We start from the raw sequence: 22,742 nt of genomic DNA on the forward strand, positions 1-22,742 counted from the left end.
TAAGCAGAGAAGTGGAGAGGAGGCTCGGAAATGCTTTTCTCCACTACCTACCCCCAGGTAGCGTCTCTACTCTCCCTTCTTGCCCTCGAGATCATGCCGGAAGCACACAGTGTGGCCTTTACCTAACACCCTGAAGGGGTGGCTCTTGAAATAAGGGCTTTTCATTCCTCCCTGTGTCGCAGTATTTGCTGAGCACTTGCTGTGACCCTGGCATCGTTGCAGAGGGACCTGCCATACAAGTCATACACATTATGTTCTGCGTAGGGCCCAAACTTTGCCCAAAGAAGAGATATCTTTTTTCTAGCTGGCATAAGGGCCAGTTCCAGAGCTGGGTAGACCATGAGGACAAGCAAGATAGCTCTCTCTCTGGGGATATAGCGCTGGTGCAAGAGTCAGGTGGAGAGGAAGCAGGCGGTCACGTGGCTCACCACCACCTTCCCACTGGGCACTCCAGTGTCCACCCTCAGGGAAATAGAGGGACAGGTTTTGTCCTGGACAACCCCAGGTGGGGAGGAGCCTGCATCCTTACCCATCTTTAGCGCACCCCCCTGAGCTGTGCCCTCCCCCAGGGGCCTCTGGCCCAGGACTTTCCCTTGCCCCCCTGACACCCAGAGCTGTTGTTTGAGTGTGACTTTACTGAGAGGTTCAGGGGGGGGAGCTCAGACAGGAGGTTTGGGAATTCTTCCTGGTCTGCTGGCCCCAGAGCCTGGCATGGCCAGTTAGCTTGGCTAGCTTGGGCCACCAGGCAGATAAACCTGGCTGGTTTCCTTTCTGTCTCCCTGTGTTCTCCAGCTGGCCTCAAAGGTAATGAGGCTGGATATGTCCCCACCCACCTCCCTGGGCCCCCAAGGCCAGCCCACTCCCACTTTAGTCATTGCTGACCTGCATCACCAAAGGCAGAGTTCACCATTGGTCCATGCGCCATCCAGCCTTTTGCCCACCACGTCTGCAGACACCACAAAGGCAACGGAAGTGAACCGAGCCTGTTCCCCGGTCCAGCTTCCCTGGGTTGCTTGCCAAAGTATCAGCCTCTGGTCCTCTGACACTGGGTGGTGGATACCCAGTCATGAGATCAGGTGTGATAAGGCCCTTGGTCTTCTGGTTCCCCGGTGTCTGTGGGCACCGTGGGGCAGATCTCATTTGTGTGGCTGGTTCTACCACGGGCGTGCCCGGAAATGGACCACCTCTGTGCCTTGTGCAAACTCCTAAAGAATTTGGCAGGAGGTTCCTCTATTGGAGCAGGCGTGGGTGGCCCAGAGAGAATGGCAGGATGAGGCCTCCATGCTCTTTCAGCTTCTGCCCCCAGTTGCGCTGGGGATTAGGGATAAGTGAGGAGGAGACCACCCTCCTGACGGCCTCTGGCCCCCTTGCCTGCTCTCGCGCAGCCCTTCTCCAGGGCCAGGTCCCTCGGGTGTCTCCCCACCCAGCCCCTCACGGTCGAGCCCTCCTCTGTCATCTCCTCCCCGCCCTCCCCAGCCTTCTGCATGAGCCCCCCCAAACCCCAAACCAGTGGCAACCTACATCCCCCAACTAGGGGGAGCAGCCTACCACCCTCCTAAGGGCCCCAGACTGGGAAAAGGCCCCCCTCCTCCCAGCCATTCAGGGAGCCTGCCTCAGATGTCCTGCCCCAGGACAGGGACCCCGGTGGCTGGGAAGGCAGTGTGGCCACAGCAGCATCTCCGGGGCGTGGCAGGGGTGGAGCTGGTTTGGGCAGGCATTGCTGACCTTTGTCCTTTGGCTCCCCTGCAGCGCAGAGCCCCACCGCCGCGGACCCCCTGCAGCAGGCCTACGCCGGAGTGCAGCAGTATGCAGGTCGTTAGTATCCACGCGTCCCCACGGTGGTCCCCACGGTGGTCCCCGGCTGCGTGCACCTCCCCGTGCCTGGCCATCGCCCCACCCAAGCCTGGGCTTAGCAGTGTGGGGGGCTTGGGGGAGTGGGGAGGGACTGACAGGGAGCCGTGGTCCCCCTACCAGGCTGCCTTCCTCTCTGCGGGCGTCCTTTGGTGATCAGGCACAGCTTGCCTCACCCAAATTCATCCTGGCAGTTATGGGGGTTCAGAACTCCATTTGAGCTGGTGAGCTGGGCTAAGCTTTGGCCTTGCTGTGAAGCGGCATCTCTGAGGCCAGATGTCCTGCCCCCGTGGTGCTGCCAGGGCGGGTCTGTCTAGGGGCACCAAGCCTCCCCCAGCAGCACCACGTGAGACTGGAGCTGGGGGACCACTGGCCCAGAAAGCACAGATGCCCGTTTGAAGGAGGAGAAGCAGCTTCCATCCCCCTACCCCCAGCCACACACAGGGAACAGGAGTGGGGCCCGAGTGAGGAGGACAGGGAGGAGGACAGACTGCCAGAGGCAGAAAAAAGGAGAAGCGGGCAGGTGGTCTCGGTTCACTGAGTGGGGAGGTGATGAGCTACTGTAGGAAGCCCAAGGCGAGCCGTCAGCCACGCTTCTCTCCTACCTCTGGGCTGGACAACACACACACGCGTACAAACATACACACCCCACAGTCATCTCTGCCGCCAGGGTCCTGCTGTCTGGCCCCATCAGGGTCCCTCCTCGTTGCGTTCAGATGAGCTGACAGTGTCTCCCTGGAGGGTAACGGGGCTGCCTGGTACATGGGGGCCCGCATGAGCTGGCTGCCACCTAGAGTCCAGGGGAAGCTCTCTTCCTCACCTGCTGACCCCTCTGAACTCCTTTGGGAGCCAGGCCAGGCTGAGGAGGGTCTAGGCAGTCCTGTGCCTCCTCTGACTCTTTTTCCATTTGAATATAGAAAGCATCAGATTTGTTCAACTAAGTCCTCGGCCCCTGGGGAACCAGCCACTAGCAGGATCCCAGAGGCCAAGCTCACACCCAGGGTGGCTCCCCACCTCCCCCACTGGTGCCATCTGAGCACTGGTGAGGTTGTGTGAGCCCAAGGCAGCCCAGGCTCAGAGAAGGGGAAACCTGGTGGGTTCCAGGTGGCGTGGGGCCCATCCTTTCCATTCTGATGTTTTTGATTATCCGTTATTGTGGATTATCTGCACACGTGGGTTGTCCATTGTTGCAGATTAAACTTGCCTCCCCCAGGCACACACCAGCATGCACACACACATGCACACACATGCACGCACACCAGAACACATAGGCAACTTCTAGACTTCTCTTTGCTGCTTCTCCTTCATATCTGCTAAAAACTGGCTTTATGTTAAAAATGCGTTTTTTCCGCTGGTCTGCTTTGACTGCTCACCACTGAAACTTCTCTCTTTCTTCCTGCCTCTCACTCTGTCTCTCTTCGTGTCACTGTCACCGTCTCTCGCTCTTGCCTCTTCCCTTGGGTCCTCCAGCAGCCGCTTACCCTGCTGCCTATGGTCAGATAAGCCAGGCCTTTCCTCAGCCACCTCCAATGATCCCCCAGCAACAGAGAGAAGGTGAGTCTGCCGGTGGGGCTCCTGCGCCCCTCCCCCTTCTCCCCCCAAAGAGGCTGCTCCCCCAGGCCTTTGGCGGTGGTGTTCTGTTGGCAAGGTGACCACATCTGCGTTGTGCCGAGGGTGAGGGGGGTTGCGGGACTGTGAGAGGCGGCGTGCAGGTGCACGTCACAGGCAACTCTGCAAACCCCAGTGGAGGGAAGTCAGGATGGGGGAGGCCTGGACGAGGCAGGGTAAAGGAGTCTCCCCTCCCACAATGGGCAGCCTTTGTCCAGTGGAGAGGAAAGGGAAACATAGGGATGCTCGTGGCTGGGGTGGTGAGCAGGAGCGGGGAGACCAGTTCATCTAGGACAGAAGCTGTGCCCTCTCGATGAGCAGGAGAGCCCACCTGGAGCTCCCAGGGCAGGATCCAAGGGTGGGTGAGTGGTTGGGGTGCTTTGGTGTAGGCCTAGCAAAATAAGGGGATCCCAGAAAGCTGCCTCTGAGGCCCTGCTGTGAACAGGGCGGCAAGCCAATGGACCTTAGATGCTGGAACCTCCTAGAGACCCTCAGCGTCCTCCCATTCCAGAGTCTGGAGCCCAGTGGGGACTGGATAACAAGTCCAAGCTCGGGATGCTCACAGAGCCCCGTGTGATGAGATCTTGTCTCCCACCGTATGAAAACGGTCACTCTGCCAGTGAGGCCACCACACCCGCCCCAGTAGCCCGCGTGGCCAGAAAGGACCAGTGGTTTCCAGATCGCTGGCTCGTAGTCCTTGCAGCAGATGGTCCCAGAGATATGGGATGTGAGCTAGTCCTGAAAAGGATCTCTAGGTCTGTTAGTCCAAAGCTTGTGGTCCCGAACAAGCCCCAGAGCCTGGATGGCTGAGCGCCTGGTCTTGGAAGCAAATCCTTCTAGGTTTGAGTCCTAGCTTGGCCTCTCTTCTCTCAGCTTTGGCGTCCTCACCTGTAGAATGAGGACAGTGGTAATCATTCCCTAGAGAGGTGTGAGGATCACCTAGCTCAAGACTGTCTCCAGACTCCAGCAGTCACCTGCTGATTTCTCACTGTGCATGCTGCCCTTCCCTCACCAGTTGGTCACCCCCTCCAAAGTCGTATGTGAGGTGTTATCTCAGTTCAAGTGCATGGGGCAGCTCCCAAGACCTGTGTCACCATCTTCCCAGGGCCCGTGAAGATGCAGGAACCCAGCGGGGTGCACAGCGAGGCCCCCTGCTCACTCCTGCAGCCATGCGCTGCTGCAGCTCCAAGTCACACCCGGGCCCATCGGTGAAGTGGGGGTGGGGGATAGGGCATCAGCCTGCCGCTGCCAGCGGGTCCCCTCCCTGGGCTGTGGCCCTGCAGCCTGCCCTGCCCTGCTCCCTCCAGTCCATGTCTTCCAGCACCACATCAGTCAGGTCAGAGCCACAAGTGGTGGGGTGCAACTTTGCCCATCCCGGGCCCAGAACTGTGCCCAAGGGCCCTTCCTGCTTTTGTCACCACTGTGACTTCAGGCTGACCCATCCTCACCTGTAGTCAGTGCCCCGCATCGCTCTGGCCTGTGGCTCAGAGGTCTCTATGCGCACACGTGCACACACACACACACACACACACACACACACACACAGCTGCAGATCAGTGCTGCTTGCCCCAACACACATGACAGCCCCTGCCACTGGCCTAAACCCATTCCCTTCATCTGCTCCCTGTCCTGCCCGCTACCTCACACTTTGTACCAGCCCATGCATCTAGCTCTGATTCTGCATACCTTCTGTCCACCTCAGAGCAGCCTCAGGCCCTCCCATCCCCATGCCCTGTTCCCTAGAGCACACCCTGTGTGGCCAGTCCCCACTCCGGCCTCCCCTCGGGCAGGGGGGCCCCCCACTGTTGTCCCCATCCTCCCTGACTTTGGTACCCTGGGGGAGCAGGGCAGGGGGAGGGGTGAGAGGCGAACCCAGATCTTTAGAGAAGTGCACTGCATACAGGGGCGAGCTCACAGTGCTGGGAGTGGGGTCTTTGGGGAATTCTCTGGGGTCCTGAAGGATGGAGATTTGGAGATGGGGAGATGGGCATCCAAGGCAGGGAGAACAGCAGGAGCGAAGGCAAGGCATGGGTGTTGCCAAGTATGAGGTGAGCCTGGAAATGGAGTGGGATGGAGCCAGAGCAAAGCCATGTCCGGTGTTGCATGAGGTATGAACTGGAAGGCTGTGTTCCTCCAGGGATGCCAGTGGTTAGCCTCTTTCCACATGGTCACCACCACCTGTGTAAATGCCATTGAAATACCAGGACACGCTGCTGGGCAGGAACCACCTTCCAGCTCCCTTGTCTTTGAGTTGACCCTGAAAACAGATGCCTGAAGCCCCTGAGGCTGTCTGCCCACAGACCGCCTGGGTTGTTGTGCCAAGGGATCTGGTGGGCTCCAGGGCCATCGCTTTCTGTCTCTGGCACTCCATTTCTCTTTTCTCCAAAGGCTAGGTTGGACCAGATTGATATCCAAAGCCCTGCCGTTGTGCTATCTGGATGCTCGATAATCTGGGAATTAGGGAATGCACTGAGGGCTCCAGGGTAGCCTGAGAATGACAATGTGTAGGCCCACTGTTGGGGATGAGGGGGCAGGGGGCTAGCCTGGGACTGGGAGAGCTGGCCCTATGGGGCTCAGCCACACACCACGCGGAGGGGACTGAGTGCAGAGGCTCTGCCCTTGAGGCTCCTCGTCTCTTTTAAGGAGAACAGAAATAACATCCATACCAAGCAGCTTGCAGGACTTGAGCTTGTAGGGAGGCCCCCAAGTTCAAGGTGGGTGTCAGCATGCAGGGAGAGCAGAGTAGGAGTATGGGGAAGGCAAATGCTCCTGCCCTCTAGAAAGCGCCCCCTTCTGGCTGGAGAGAAATCTTCCCAGACCTGCTGGAGAAAGAGCCTCAGTACTGCCCAGAATATGGGCTGTGGGAGCCCCAGGGCTGTCGGCACTCACGTCTAGCTGGGGACCGTCAAAGGACACATCCACAGAGTATGAACCAGTGAAAACATGCCATGGTTGGAGGGGACGGGAAGTGGGTGTGGAGGGGAGGAAGGGCCACCAGGGCTTGGGGAATTCTGCACCGGGCCCCCTGGCAGTGGGTGAGGGAGCTTGCTTGCGGCCGTTCTGAAAGCGCCGTTCAGGGAGGGGAGGCCAGAGAGTGGGGATGGGCAGATAGTTTGGGGCAGGGACCAGGGCCAAGGAGGTCATTGGTTCAGAGGGAGGCTTTGGTGGTCAGAGGACTCTTAGCTATCAGCTGTGACCCTCAAGGGCACAGAAATAGATGGAAGATGTAAAAATAGAAGTCAGAAGTATGTCAGAAGTAGTTAAGCTTCCCAGGTGGCTCAGTGGTAAAGAATCAACCTGCAATTCAGCAGACATGGGTTCCATCCCTGGGTCAGCAAGATACCCTGGAGTAAGAAATGGCAACCCACTCCAGTATTCTTGCCTGGAGAATCCCATGCACAGAGAAGCCTGGTGGGCTACAGTCTATGGAGTCACAAAGAGTCAGACATGACTTAGCAACTGAACACACACACACAGTTTAAAAGGTCAAGTTTTCTGTGGCACACTCTATTTTAGATGCAAGAAAAAGAAGTAGTAGCTTGGAGAGAGTTCTCATTCAAAGAACTAAAACTCAACCTTTTGGTCATTTAAAAAGAAACATGTAAACTGAGCTGTAACCGAGCTGTAACACTCCTCCGTCTGTCGCTTCAAATTTTTGCTGTGGTAAGACAGAAACGAGGAAATTACATACTCCCCCGTCAAATTCGTATTAATTTTGAAAGAAACTGCCAATGTGTTTTAATTTTTATAAAAAATAAATTTATTTTAAAAGAAACATGTAAATCTTTAGCTATGTGGATATTTCAATGAGGATTCAGGATTTCTGGGGCACTGAGATTTATGATAAGGAAGTGGAGAGAGGAGGACACAGACCATGGAGACAGACAGCCTGGGTCTGGGTTCATATCCTGGCTCCATCACTACTAGCTATGCGACTTGGTAGGTGACTTAACCTCTCTGGCCTCAGCTTTCTTAACTGTAAAGTGGGGATGACAGTAGCCTCAAGGCAGCTGTAAGGATTAAGTGAATTAACATATACATAAAGTGTGCAGAGCATTCTGGCATGCAGTTAGCGCTACAGAAGTGGCAGGGCTCTTATTGTTGAAATGGGGAGAGTTTTATATGATGAAGCCGGCTTATGGGAATCCCATCATGAAGCCTTTGTATGAAGTCCTTTCTGCTCACCTGGCTTGCTGGAGCAGGTGGGATAAATGTTAGTTTCCACCTTCAAGATTAGGATGGACTTTAAGGTTCAGGGCAGCGGAGGGTAAGGCCTTTGGGGATCAAATGGGAAAGAGTGGCTGCAGGCCAGGACAGAGGACGGGGATTCCAGGCCCCAGAGTCCTGCCTTTGGCCGGGGGAAAATGGGGAGTGAGGCTTGCAGAGACAGGGCTGCCCCAGCACTTCCCTCCATCCTCCCCTGGCTGGGGGTGGCGGGGGGGAGGGCTGGGCAGGTCTCCCTACCCAGTGCCTCTCCTCAGTATCTCTCCTCCAAGACTAATCAGGCGTGTTCACCCCATTCACTGGTTGCCTCCACCCCTTGAGCCCTGGAGTTGCCAGGCGCCCTGTGATGCGAAAAAGACCGCTGAGGCACAGAGTTTCAGAGACTTGCTCGAGGGCAGAGTGGAGACCAGAGCTCAGACCCGGGGCTCAGCAGCTCCCCACTCTTTCACGGCCACTTTTGGACCTTGGATGAGACCCCTCTCCTAACCTCGCCCCTAACCCTCCCTGCTGCCGCTGCCTAACTCGCTCACCTCTCCTCTGTCTCTCTCTTCCCCTCCCCCGCCATCCCTCCTCCCCTGACCCCCCCCCCCCCCCCCACCGCAGGGCCCGAGGGCTGTAACCTGTTCATCTACCATCTGCCCCAGGAGTTTGGGGACGCTGAGCTGATGCAGATGTTCCTCCCTTTCGGTAATGTCATCTCCTCGAAAGTGTTTGTGGATCGGGCGACTAACCAAAGTAAATGCTTTGGTGGGTAAAGATAACAAACCAACTTCACCTAGGACAGGGTGGTGCTCGCACCAATTTACCGGTGTCCAACTGCTTTTAACCTGCTCCTTCACATCGCCGCCGCCCCCCACTCCCAAGTGCTCCTGTGCCCAGCCTCCAGCCTCCATCTCTCACCCTCTTCTCTCTTCTGTTCTTTGGTTTCTTGGCTTTCCCTGCCCACTCCCATCCAGTCTCCTAGCCACCACCCCTAGTCCACGAGAGAGCTTCCCCTCCCAGCCCCAAAGCTCAATTCCCACCAACAGAGAAGGGAAAGGACCCATCTTGGGCAGGAGGAGGAGGGGCATGGAGCAGAGCCTCACAACAGCCATTCTCCCAGCACCCCTCTCCTCTCAAGGCTACAGTGGCCCTGGGGGTCAAAGCTGAGCATGATCCTTGGAGTGAGGGGTTCACCCAACTGAAGTCCCTACCCCACTGGCCCCTTGGCCTCTGTCCATCTTTCTGTCCTGCTCTTGCCTCCTTCTCTTTCTACCCTGCTCTTTGCTCCCCTCTTGCCATCCAATGCACCTTTCTCCCCAAACCCCCACCCCTCAGGCCACCAGAGTGAAACTGTCAAGGAATCAGGAAGAGGAAACTGGTCCCTGCCCTCAGGAAGCCTCAGGTCTGAGCTTAGATGAAAATCATATCTATTCAATGGCAGTGAGATCTGCCAGGCACCAACTAATGAAGGAATGAGAAAGGCAGGTGGATGCAAGCAGACAGAAGGGGAGGGAATTCCAAGCATGGGGAAATAGAATGGATGAGTGTATGGGGGCTGGGATGAGGAGAGTCAAAGACTAGTGAATGAGGAAGCTGGAGGCTTTGGGGAGAAAGGAAGGTTCAGGGGAGACCAGCTATGAGGGCAAGTCTGTGCTGAGGAGGGGTTCAATCATTCAGGTGAAGGTGCTTCATATGGTACCGTAGGCAGTGGAAGATGGGGGAGTAATGGGATGAAGATACCTTTGGGAAATTCTTCTGGACAGAGTGTTAGATGGGAGATGAAGGACTTGGGAGGATCTAGGAGTATGGACGTCAGATAAAACACAAGATTCCCAGTTAAATTGGCATTTCAGATAAATAACAGATACATTTTTAGTTATACGTATGTCCCAAATGGGTCTTCCCTGGTGACTCAGAAGGTGAAGAATCTGCCTGCAAGGTTTCAGACCCAGGTTCAACCCCTGGGCTGGGAAGAGCCCCTGGAGAGGGGAATGGTAACCCACTCTAATATTCTTGCCTGGAGAATTCCATGGACAGAGGAACCTAGTGGGCTACCGTCCATGGGGTCGCAGAGTCGGACACGACTGAGTGACTAACACACACACGTCCCAAATATCATGTACAATGTGTCCCATGCAATATTGGAGACATACTAAAAAAGTATTTATTGCTTATCTGAAATTCCAGTTCAGCTGGGCTTCCTGAGTTTCAGTTTGCTTCTTCAGACCTCCTGGAAACCCACGTCATCCCCACACCTCTCCTTTCCACTCCTCCTCGGCCTTTTTCCCACCTCTTCTGCCTCCATGAGAGCTGCTTTCTCAGGTCTGATCTACTCCTGAGTCCCCCAGAATTGAGTCTGGTCCCCAGACCGGACACATGGAATCAGAGCTGAGTCAGCCCAGCACCTCCAGGTTGACCCCCAGATTCAGGGGCTGTGAGGCCGGAACCTGGGTCCCCTCTTGGGGGTGGGGGAGGGGGAAAGGTACAAAAGTGCAGAAGTGCTGGAAAGCACGTGTTAAGGAGATTCCAGTTTGGAGACCAGCTCTCCAGGTCCATGAAGGGCTTCAAGGTGGAAATGATGTTCCCCAAGGCAGTCAAGATCTTTGCAGTGTTCCTTCCCCTCTGGCAGCTGCCACTTAAAATCTGTGGTACTTCAGAGGCACTGAGTTGCCCAGCAGCTCATTTCTCTGGGGGATGGGAGAACAAGGCCAAAGGAAAAGATTGGGTTGCACCCCTCAACTGTTTGGTGTTTCTTTTGATGAATTACAGTTACGTGTGTAAAAACAGCAGACTGGAGATCAGCTGCGTTTGGTCTCTAAGTAAGCCTCAGATGTCCGATAAGTCAGAAGAAAACTGCAAAGAGCCCAGACTGTGCTGGGTATCCAGGCTGGAGCAGGCCCAGCCTTTCCCTCTAGCATCTATGCTGTGCCGCTCCCTCCAGTCAACCCCAGATTATCCTTGCCATTAGCTCATTCAAGTTCTCCAGCAAAGACTTTTGCCCTGCTTTTTCTGGAAGTCCTCCCCCGTATACCTCTGCTCTGGTTCTTTCTCTCTTCCTGAACAAACATCTAGCACTGAACATCCACCAGCCTTGAGAAGGGCCAGGATCCCGCCCAGCTGGCCGGCCCAGTGGCTCCTCCTTCAGTCTCTTGGGTTCCCTCCCTGGCTTTGGCAGCCCAACCTGTGCATCTCCCCAGCACGCACTCATGGGCAAGCTTACTCTCTGGATCTCAGTGTCTGCGTTGGTGGGATGGGGATTTTGGCGGTCAGCTCTCAGTGATGCTGTGAAGGTTACACAAGACATTCCATGTGAGGGACCAGGTCAGAGTGGACCTTCAGGAGGTGCTAGGGCCCCTTTTATTCCCCCCAAAGGGCTGTGTTGCTCCACATGTAGTCCTCTGTGAAAATGAACTGCTCAGAGTCTTCCCTTGCTCTTTATACCCACAAACAGAATCTTTTGGAGGCCTTCGTGAGCAGCACAAATGGTTTTTATGTTGGAGGAGGGGCTGGAGGGCCACCAGGAGGGCATCCTACCTGCACAGCCTTCACGGTCTGGGAGGCAGGCGCCTTCTCAGGAGCCAATAGAATGGGGCAGGGAGCTCTGGGAGAAGGGATACAGCCCTGGAAACCAGGTACATGGGAGATGGTGCCCAGAGCCTTGCTGAGGGGGCCAGCGGGAAGATGCTCCCTGCCCTGACTGCTAGCCAGTTAAGAAAGTTCAGGAAGAAAAGTTCCTTGAGCCTGGAACCCTTCTCAACCCCCAGGCTTCCAGTACTCAACCTGAGGTGGGGCTTCTTGCCTCCTCCCGGAACTTCTCTCCCTCCTTTTACACCTTTGCCCTACACAGCATCTCCAGCCCTTTTTATCTTTGTCCTGTCTCTTTCCCACTTTGCTCATACTTGGTTTTTTTTTTTTTTGATGGTGGTGGGGCAGCTGTCACCAATAGTTAGGCTATCTTGTCCCGGTAGGGAGGGAGGCTTTTAGCTTGCCTAAAAAGAGAGCGATGTAACAGATGCACCATTCACACATTTGAAAACTGCTCTGCTGACAGCTTGACTGTAGTTTTGTGGGGAAGGGATGGGCCAGGAGGGCATGAGAGGGGGAGGTGGAAAAATGACTCACATTGATTTCCAACTATGGATAATCCAAAATCCTTCCTGTGTATTTAGGTTTATGCTAAGTCGCTTCAGTCGTGTCCGACTCTGTGCGACCCCAAAGACGGCAGCCCACCAGGCTCCCCCGTCCCTGGGATTCTCCAGGCAAGAACACTGGAGTGGGTTGCCATTTCCTTCTCCAATGCATGAAAGTGAAAAGTGAAAGTGAAGTCGCTCAGTCGTGTCCGACTCTTCGCGACCCCATGGACTGCAGCCCCCAGGCTCCTCTGTCCATGGGATTTTCCAGGCAAGAGTACTGACTGGAGTGGGGTGCCATTGCCTTTTCCGATTTAGGTGTACAGATGTATACAGATGTTGGATATGTTGCCTTGGGCCCAGCTGTGACCAGTCTCATCTGAGTTCACATGCTAGCCCTCTTTGAGTACACTCACATGTACCTGCACACATCCCTTCCCCGTCTTTGATGATGCATGGTTGCAAGAGAAAATGTGCAGAAATGCAGGAGGGAGAAAGAGAAAAGAGGCCAGAAGAGGTAGTGTCCGGGTGGAGGTAAAGGGGAGAAAGGGTCACCACATGGGGAGAGTGAGGGAGGGGTCTCAGGCAGGACCACAGGACCACAGATAGTTAACCAAGAAACAGCTTTCTACCTCCCCGGGGTCTGTACATCTATCCCTTATATATCTAACGGCCATTTGGGGACAAACGCCCCAAATGAGGCACATTTGCAGCATGGCCAGGAAACTTTGCCAAGCGTAGTTTCATATTTGCAGGATCTAAGTCCATTTTACCAGAGAAACGGCCTCCAAAGTCAAATAAATTCCAGGAAATACGAGGTTTGAAAAAAAAGCCATAAAGAAGAGAGAAGCTGGGGTGGGAGGGGGATGTTTTTGTTTGTTAATGTGCCAAGAACTGTTCCAGAGTGACCTGGCTGCAAACCTACTTGACCACAGAAGGTCCTTTCTCAAGGAGCACCGTTTGAGACGTTTTGGGAAAGGCTGATGTAGTGTAGTCTATAAATAGGAGATGCATTCTAAGTTCCAAAAGGGGTCAACTTTGGGAACCTAATCCAGTCCCACCTGGGAACTGCTTGCTTCAGGTGACTGGCAGCCATGGATGGTTCTCTATCCTTGTCCTGGGATGTTGGGAGGAGTGAACGTGTGACAAGCACTTCTGCAGCCTGTAGTACACGGAGAAGGCTCTCAGCGAACTTTCGCTAATAGTGTCGATTTGTACTATTACTGTTACACCACTATCAGTGCTATGAGAGGTTCACAGGGGACGCGTCAGCGGGCGCGTGCTTAGTCCAGGGCAAGAGCCGCTGCTCCCAGGAGGGAGTCGTGCTAACATAAAAGGGTGGCGCGGACGGCCTCTGGGAGCGAGGTGGCGTTTCACGCGAGCCAGTGTGGACTGACCCGGGTGGCCACCCGGAGCCTGGCTGGGGGCGGAGCGGGGCTCGGCCTGGACGGAGCGGGCGGACGGGCGGCGGGGACCCCGCCTCGGCCCCGGCCCGCGGCCGGCGGCGCTCGCCAGGGGGCGGCCGGGATCGGCGGCGGCGACGTTCGCTCCGGGGCGCCTCCCCTCCCTCCCCTCGCACTCCTCTCTCTCCCCAGGCCGGCCCCCCGTGCCCTCCCGCTGCCAGGCCCCCTCCTGTCAGGGAGGACAGTGTCCAATAAACTCCTCCGCCCGCAGGTGTGTCCGCCCTCTCCCACCGCAGGCGGGGGCTGAGGTGCCGGGGCCGGCCGGGGTGGGGGAGAGGGCGCCCGGGACAGCGGCGCCGCCGAGAGCCGAGGCGGAGCGGGGACGGCCCGCCCGGGCCCGCGCGGGTCGGTAGCCGGGAGCCTCCTCAGCGCGACCCCGGAGGAGGCCGCGCGCACGAGGGCTGTGGGGGAGGGGTGCGAGCCCGACCAGGGGCGTGGCCACGGGGGGCGGAGCCTCGAGCCCCGCCCCCGGAGGCTCGGCGGGAGTGGGCGGGGACTCCGCCCCGCCCCGCCCCCCGGCTCCCGCCCTTCACCCCCTCCCCTCCCCGCCCCCTCCGGGCCGGGGCGGCCCCGTGGAAACCCAGGCCCTCGTCCCTCGTGTCTCGCTAGGCTTCGTGAGCTTCGACAACCCGGCCAGCGCGCAGACCGCCATCCAGGCCATGAACGGATTCCAGATCGGCATGAAGAGGCTCAAGGTGCAGCTGAAGAGGCCCAAAGACGCCAATCGCCCGTACTGAGCGCCGGCGGGAGGGTCCCCCGGGGGAGACCAGGACTCGCACAGGTAACCGGGATCGGCCGGGGCGCGGGGACGGGGGAGGTTGGGGAGGTTGATACCGGACGGACCCGCCGCCTCCTCTGGCCTTTGTTGCCTGGACCCTCGTTGTGCCTTGGACCCGCTGCGCCCGGCTCGACCTGCTCCCAGGGGGCAGGCGCAGAGCCGTGGTCATCCCCGGCAGAAATGGGCATGGCCATCCCCCTGCTGCAGAGCCAAGAGGGGGCAGGAGGGAGGGAACTGCTTTGAGAAGGTCTACACTGGCAATCTTGTTTGCCAGAAATCCTGGGGTGAGCCGATGACAAGCTCAGGGCTAGGAGAGTTTGGGTGGCATAGGCTTTGTGGTGGGGAGCTATAGACATGTGCTGGGGCCTTCTGTCAGACTCCCTGGCTCTCCACTCTCCAGCTCTGGGGGCCTGTCAACACTTGACTGCCTCACCCCTCCAGTTAACCACAGCTCAGTCTGGAGAGGAGGGAACAGGACTTTTCAAAGAGAACTTTACCAAAAAAAAAAAAAAAAACAACAAAAACCAAGAGGGGACAGAGGCTGAGGAGGGTGACTGTATGTACGGGACTGGGGCCCCTTACCCTGCCCACTTCCCAGAGCCCGTGATGAGTAGACAGGTGTCACTTTTCCCAGCTCTCTGAGTCCTGCCTTAAAGCTGGAGGCACCATCGGCCCACTCCTCCTCCAGGCCACATACTGCCTGGATGAAGCAGCTTCCTGGGGTGGAGTTGGGGCGGGGGAGAGGTGGGAGATGTGCCTGGTCATCAAGAGTTCACCCCCAGCCTGGCTTCCCCCACTGCAGTGCCCTCCTGCCATCCCAGCTTGTTCCCGGGCCAGGGCCAGGCTGCCAGCCCTCTGCCGCTTCCACAGTTCTGTGGGTCAGCTACTGTTAGGAGCTCAGCATGAGTGATACTGATCAGAATGCTTGTCCTTAGCAAGGCAGACAGACATCAAACAAGGACATACAATCAAAGAGTAAATTGTATAGGGTGTTGAAATTGTTGGTTACAGTTAAATCAGGTAGTCAGGGTAGGCCTTGCTGAGAAAGTGACATTTGAGCACAGATCTGAAGAAGGGAAGACAGCGAGCCATGCCAGGGTCTAGAGGAGTATGGTGTACAGGCTCCAAGGTGAGAGCAAGGTGGTGTGTGCAAGGACCGGCAGTAGGCAGAGATGATGGAGAGCTGTGGCAGGTTGGGGGCCAGGGGGAGTAGAAAAGGAGATCCCAGAGGTGAGGAGGGCCACCTCGTGTAGGAACCCAGTCCGCTGCGTGGACTTCGGCCTCTCTGCTGAAATGGAGGGCTAAGGGAGCCACTGGAGAGCTCTAAGGGGCACGGGGCTGTGGGTGACTTGCATTTCAGTAGGACCGCTGGCTGCTGTATTGATAGACTGTGGGGCCACAAGCAGAGGTCAAGTGCCTGGACCGCTCAGTCCAGGGGCATAGCAGTCACTCAAGGTGCTGTGAAGGAGCTGGTTGCTGTTCGGAAGGAATTCAAGGGGGTGTGAGAGAAAGAGGGTTAGGATGGCGCTTGGATTTCTGGCCGGAGTGACTGCAAGAGCAGAGTAGCAAGGCTGTTAAAGCGAAGTCTGCCTCCCTTGCTTCCTGACTTCCCGCCCCTGCCCATCTCTGGTCTGCATGAAATGCGCATGAGCACACATAGACACACACACACACAAATGGGCATGCTTGCACTCACGCACACACATCCATTCAGAGTGTGGGCAGTTTCTGTGCTCAGTTCCGAGATAGAGAGATACATGGTCACCATCCTGCCCGCGTGGAGCTTCGGGCTCTGTGGCAGCCAGCAGATGGTGCAGAGGGCACGTTTCCAGAGGAGGGAGGGACAGTGCAGTGGAAGTGACATGGTGCACTTTTTCTTCAATAGGTTAACTCTGCCGTCAGGGCATGACCTGGGTCAAGGTGCTTCCCCTCTTGGGCTTGCATTTCCCCATGATGAAACCCAGGTGCTGGAGCCATCATAGGCATTTCCAGGTGGCATGCTGGGGACTCATGCCCTGCGATTCTGTGGCTCCCTCGACAGTAGCCTGTCTTAGCCTTGTAGACCTCGACGCAAGTAAGACCCAAGAAAGGAGAGGACGTTGAGGTCAGAGCAAGGGGTGAGAGAGGCAGATTTGTTGTTTGGGACAGAAGGTAAGAAGTAGGCCCGCAGGGTAGAACCAGTTAGCAGTCATAATTGTGGCATGGACTTAAGAGAAGTAGTTTAAAAAGCAGAGTGGTTCTTCCACCAGGGAACACAAAAGCCAGAAAAGATGAGAACCGCAGGTTTTCACACTGTGCTTACCATGCACGAGGCATTGTTCTTGTAGGTGGCAACTCTGGAGACATAACTGTGTACTTGACGCTGCCTATAAGGTAGGCAGTGTTGTCTTTCCCATTTTGCAGTTGGAGCACACACAGATTAAGTCACTTGAGTGGTTGAGTCATGAATTGGGGGGAGGGGCTGCTTAAGGAGAATAATAAACGCCCCTGTATTCTCGCCCCACTCTCTCCTACCCCAGAGTCTTCTGACTACCAGAGAGGACACGTCATGACATCTCCCTCCTCTGGGGTCAGCCATCTGACTACCCCTTCACTAGGCAGTCTCCTACAAACACTGTGATATCACATAATCCTTATGCTTCCCTGGTGGCTCAGTGGTAAGGAATCTGCCTGCCAATGCGGGAGACGTGGGTTTGATCCCTGAGTCAGGAAGATCCCCTGGAGGAGGATATGGCAACCCACTCCATAATTCTTGCTTGGGGACTCTCATGGACAGAGGAGCCCTGGAGGATTATAGCCCATGGGTCGCAAAAGGGTGGACGCAACTCAGTGATCAAACAACAACACATAACTCCTACATTCAAGTTGACCTTTTGGTTGCAATCACAGGATTTTAACAAATGGTGCATTCAGGCTTTCCCAGCCCAAGGCTGTTAGAGGCTGTAACAGAAGGCAGTTGCCAGCTAAGGGCCAGACTTGGGGACTGCAGTGGGAAGAGGCTGCCAGCAAGGGAGGGAAGAAACAGCTATAAAAGCAGCTTAAAGTTGCATGATTTTACAGACCGACAAGGGATGTTTACAGATGATGAGTTCCAGTTACTCAGAAGGACAGAGCTCACCTGAGCAGGGGCTCAGGGGGCATAGCTAGGTGTGAAGAGGCCCAGGGAGGGGGATCTCAGAGCCAGTGGTGAAGACAGAAGGCTTAGAGGTGGCCAAATCAGAACTAGAGTGAGGGGGGGTCTGGGGAAACAGAGGGGCCCTGGGAGGGCAGTTCTCGGCAGGGAAGTGTGGTTGGGCTCTGGTTCCCTGAAACGAGGCCTGGGTAGGATGCAGTCTGTGCCTCCTGATAGGTGAGTTCCTGGCATCCTTGCAGCCCCTGCCCTTTATCTTGTGCAAAGATGGGAGTTTCTCCAAGAAATCTTTACTGGGAAACTTAAGAGGAAGGAAACAGGCAGAAGCATGAACGTGATCAGGTCCAGGCAGACACCCAAGTCCCTTGTCCCACCTTGGAGCATGCTGGGCTTGAGCTGAGGGCAGGTGCCTGGCTGTGCAGTTCTGCAGGGGGAGAGCTGAGGGGGAGAACGTGCTGAGTGGCAGGTCTGACTCCCTGGGAGCCCTGTGTCTCTGGACCCTGGGAGCCCCATGTCTCTGGACCCTGGGCTTGGATCTGAGTGTGCTTTTGCACAGCGTCTGCTCAAAGCTTTGCAGGCACAGGTGCCTCGGGACAGACCTGCCTGGTGCTGGGCTGTGGTTTTGGGCCTGAGCCTTCTCCGGCTGGAGGCCAGCTGTGTTTAGAACCTGGCATCTAAATTGGCTCAACTTGGCCATAACTTCCTCACCCAGGTCATGGGGGGTGGTGCTTCCCAGGCCTGATTGCAGTTCCCCACGCTGGTCAGTGACCCTGCTGCCATGTCTAGGGCTGGGTCTGGAAAGACTCTTCCAGAGGGCGGCCAGGCAGGGGTCAGGGTGGGCATAGGGGCCACTGTTCTCACGTGAAGGGAGTGGCCAGCCGGCAGAACCCGGGGGAGCCTCTTTAGGCTAAGTATGAGAGTGTGTTTGCGTGCTGGGGCCAAGTGTGTGTGAGAAAGTTCCCTCGACACAGCTCTGGGGAGGGGCTGTGTGGAATCCCCAGCATTGGCCAGAGCCAGGCCCTGAAGGGAGGCTGGAGGAAAGCTGGCAGCCAGCAAAGGAGCCCAGCGGCGCGGGGAGGAGTGGGCGTCCCAGGACTGGGTGGGAGGGTCCCTGGGACTCCCTTAGTTACACTTGCATGGCTGACACCTAGTGCCCTCTGTGCCGCGTGGCTTGTGGGATCTTAGTTCCCCTGCCAGGGATTGAACCTGGGCCCTGGGCAGTGAAAGCTCAGAGTCCAAACCACTGGACAGCTAGGGAGGCCCCCCACCCGTGCCCCTCAGCTCTGAGGCCTCTTCTCCCGCCCCACGGGCCTGCCAGTTGGCTCTCGTGGGTGGTGGGTCTGTGGGTTTTCCTTGTGGAGGGGCTGGGGCTGCAGGCGGGCCTTGGTGGGCCCTGGTGTCGGGGAGGGAATCTGCTGCAGGAAGAGCCGGACGGCAGGCAGGGCCGGGCTCTGTGCAGGCAGAGACGCCCGGGCTCCTCAGAGAAGGCAGAGCCGGGGGCCAGATTTAGGCTTAGAATCATCACCTCTCAGCTATGTTGCATCTTATCTGCAGCAACATGTCACAGTCTCAGGCTTCCCTTCCACACGGCCTGAGGGAAAACCCAAAACTGAGAGCAGGAGCCGCTGCAGGTAGAAGCCGGGGACATTGGAGCCCAGCCTGGTGCATTGGCTTGGCACAGGCAGGGGTGCTGCAGGGGACCAGGGGCTGGGAAGCGAGCTCAGGGGTAACCAGGAGGAGGGGGTGGGACTAGGGACTCCCAGGGCCCTGGGTGGGGGCAGAGGACCCCAAATGGTGAATGAAGCGTGTTCAGGACAACTCACATTGGAATAACTGGATGGTGCTTCCGAGAGGGAGATCTCAGCCTGCACCAGTTAGGGCTCCATCAGTAAAGAAGACAGTGAGAAGGGTCAGTCTAGAAAGCTGTATGTGGCGGGGATGTAGGGTGTGAAGGAGCCGAGAACTGGGAGGCAGGGGTAGGGGGAAGCAGAGGACCAGGGTGACAGCTGCAGGGACCCGGCAGGGAGCCAGGCCCGTAGCTGCCCCTCTCCGGTGGACTGTCCTTTTCCATTTGACCTACCCTCCAGGGCACCCTAGCCTCCCCCGTGACCCTTTCTGAGTCAGAGCTTTGAAACCTCCCAAAGGCTTCACGTGCCAGGACCCCGCCTCACTTTGGGCCCCCTTGGGAGCAAAGCAGAGTGAATAAGGAAGCCGTGAAACAGGAAATCAGCCGTGCCAGGGCGTGTTTGTAGAGTTCCGAGAACACTGCCATGATGGACTCTAAATCTCACAACTGAGAGTGCTCGTTTTCTGAAGGTTCTGAGGTCCGAGGGCCGAGGCCGGGCGGCAGGGGGCAGGCCCGAGGCCTCCCGCAGCCTCCCGGCGCTCTTAGCAGGGACGCCCTTCCCTGGGGACGGTGGCCACCGCGGGCCCTGGACAGGGTGGGAGGCCGGGTTGTCGTGGGTGTGGACCGTCCCGGGCAGCCGAGTGTTTCCTGGATGGACCCCCGGACACAGCAGTCGCCTTAGGCAGCCTCTGACCCACCCGGCAATTGGGAGCCAGCCAGTCAGGCTCCCCTTGCTGACCACAGGCTGTAGCCAGGAAGGCTGGGGAGGCGAGGCACGCTCGGCCCCTGGGGGAGAGAGAAAGAACCAAGGAGGGGGTCAAAGCAGAGAGCGTGTCCCCCTGACCTGCTCGCCGGCCAAGGTGGTCTGAGGGGCTGTTTTCTTTTTTTCTGGCCCCCTCGCCACACTGCCCACGCCCTCCCTCCTGTTACCCGGAGCATGACGGATGCCGGTAGCGGCCCTGCGTGAGGCTCTGCTGTTCACAGTGTATCACCTGTCTGCATCAACAACCGTGTGTGCGTGTGCGTGCGTGCGTGTGCGTGTGTGTGTTGACGTGCCCATGTCGTTCGTCTGCCGCTTCCTCCATCCTTTTGGGTTTTTTTCCGTTCTCTTATGATTTGACTGCTGTTCTCTCATCCGAGCTTTTAGATTGATGCTGTGGTCTGGTGCTGTATAAATATTTTTCCTTTTAATTTTGTTTTAACTTCTTCCTTGCCCGTCTTCACCCTCAACCCGACTCTCCCTGCCCCCCCTTCCGCCCCGCCCCCCCACAATCCCCGACCCCTCCCCCTTCCTCCTCCCCCTCCCCCTCTTACCCACACTCTTGTCCTCTCTCTCTTTCTCTCTCTCTCTCTCTACATATATAAATATATATATAAATCTTTTCTTCTTTTGTCATTCAATCAAATTCCAACAACCCAACCAGGGCCAGTCAAATCCACCACAGTCTCGCGCTGAGCTAGGAATAAAGTTCACGTAATCACATGAGAGTGGAGAAAACAGTCCCCCATCCGTAAGTTCAAATCAACTCAAAGTTCACAGTGTGACATGATGGCGTCATGTAACAAGGCTAAGAATCGGTTGCATGACAATTGCCGTCAAGTTTCGTGGAGGTGCTGTGATTGGAGCGTTTCTCTTGGATGTTGTATCCGTTGATGGTTGGCCAGTCATGATCACACGTGCATTTTCCTGACTTTTGTGCTGCCACAACCTTTTTTGCTGTGCTCATTTTCGTTTCGTTCTTGGTGCTTGCAGTGGTTTTACTTTCTGTTGTTTGGTTTTTCTTGTTCAGCGTTTTTTATGCTTCTCTAGATGTCACATAGAGAAAAAAAAAAACAAAAAAAATAGTAAAAATAAAGATGAATTCCCGAATTATCGGACATGGGATCATTTAACTGTGCAAACCATTATTTTTTTTTCTTAAAAATAAGGAAAACACCTTAAAAGTATCTATGCGTGGTTGATTTACTTGCACTTGAAAATATTGTGATTTTATTTTTTTCTAGAAATTTGGGGGCCTTTTTCAATTGACACTTTCCTAGGTCTGGTCTTTTTCAAGTTAGGCTATTTTAAATCTCACTTCAAAAGGAAAAACAAAAACAAAATCTCTACAGTAACAGAATGATAAAAAAAAAAAAATTCTAAACCAAAAAACTAGAGCTCAAAGCCCGAGGCCTCTGAGAGAGAGCCCGGTCACAATTGTAAGGTTTGTATTCTAGCTACTTCTGCTAAATTAAATGTGGGGAGGGGAGGTGGGGGACCTGGGGCTTGGGGAGGGCTTTTTGGTTGGTTTTAAAAAACAGTACTGACAAAAGCAAAATGCACTTTTTTGTTTACAACTGAAAAAGGGTCCTTGACAAGTGTTTTTTAATTTTATTATTATTTTATTTGGTGTTGTAATTGTTTAGATTGCTGTGTACGGTTTGCTGTTTGTTGAATCAACAGTGTGAAAAACCTGCCAGCATGGATTGATATACGCATGATGTTGTCCCCTCAACTGGGGGCTTTGCAGTTCTAACTCTCTTGATGTAACCAGTCACCCCCATGTATAAGTGGAAGCTGCTTGCTAGAATGGAGACGAGTCTCATTTGTTAATTCACAATGGTTAAGCATTCTCCTTCTGATTCTAGTCAGATCATGATTTTTTTTTTCTTTGAAATGCAAAACAAAACACCAAAAAGCCACCATTCAAAACAAAATCGAGAACTGTCTGAGTTAATTTAACTGATGATTAAATCCGTTCTAACTTCTTTTAGGTTCTCCCATCCACTTTCTCAAAGTGCTGAATTTCCTCTAAATTCCCTGGCATGTATGAGAAAAACATTACGTGTGTGTGTGTGTATCTATGCATATACATACACACATATCCATGTATATCCACATATGTGCAGGTGAATATATTCTACACATATATCCAGATATACATATATATACATAGCCTCGCAAATAGTTACTGACCTTGGAAAAGAGGCGGTTCGCTTGGAAACTGGGCCAGGGTTCTACAAAATTCACGTCACGGACCGTGGGGAGGAGCGGGCTGGGCTGCTAGATTTCTGCCATCTTGTTTGCTAGGCTTCTGTATACATATTGTATCTGGGCTAGATCCCTCAGAGGTCAGTTTAATGATGAAGTCATACCCCACAGTCACAAATTCTTCCCGTAGATCTAGCCATCCCCCAATCCAGAACTCTAAAGGAACCCAAATCAAAAACCGTCTCCTCTGCTACAGCCATCACCTATAGCCTTCCCAGTGGTTTCTTACTCTGAATACAAGAGTCAATTTCTTTTTTTACGTATCATGATCATGACTAATTCTCATACTGGTCTCTTCCCTCCCTCCTGCCATCCCCCCCAGAGCTCCCACCCTAACCCCCCTGAGGCAGGTTCCTTTTGGTGTTTGGATGTATTTTGCATTTCCTCTCTTGGCTTAATCAGCCCCGATTTTCTTCATTTTAGGGCAGGATGCTGAACGGGCTACATTAAAAAACAAACCTCTCTCTATATATATTTATAAATGAGAACTGTTGGATGACACCTTTGACATATCAGCCAATATCAATCAAGCTGAAGACTCCAGACACTCTCTGTGACTGTCACATTTCTTCAAGGAAAGTATAGCGTCTATGGAGTTCAGAGGGCACGTGTTTGGGGGAAAAATATATATATGACAAAGGGAAGAAGAAGATGAAGAAAAATGAGAAGAAAAAAACAAAACAAAAAAAGGCAACTTTC

At 55.1% G+C, this 22,742-nt stretch overlaps 1 protein-coding gene across 1 annotated transcript in view; it reads left to right on the plus strand.

Moving 5' to 3' along the window:
* The window catches only part of CELF4 (CUGBP Elav-like family member 4), a 312,716-nt gene extending 290,223 nt beyond the window's left edge, over nt 1-22,493 (plus strand). The window contains exons 9-14 of the mRNA XM_052660301.1: nt 1,750-1,815; nt 3,322-3,405; nt 8,287-8,370; nt 13,391-13,469; nt 13,868-14,039; nt 22,467-22,493. Coding sequence (XP_052516261.1) covers nt 1,750-1,815; nt 3,322-3,405; nt 8,287-8,370; nt 13,391-13,469; nt 13,868-14,039; nt 22,467-22,493 — 512 coding nt within the window. The remainder of the gene's footprint in view (nt 1-1,749; nt 1,816-3,321; nt 3,406-8,286; nt 8,371-13,390; nt 13,470-13,867; nt 14,040-22,466) is intronic.
* The last annotated feature ends 249 nt before the right edge of the window (nt 22,494-22,742 follow it).

This window comes from Budorcas taxicolor, chromosome 22 (assembly GCF_023091745.1).
Source record: "Budorcas taxicolor isolate Tak-1 chromosome 22, Takin1.1, whole genome shotgun sequence".
Lineage (NCBI taxonomy): Eukaryota > Metazoa > Chordata > Mammalia > Artiodactyla > Bovidae > Budorcas > Budorcas taxicolor.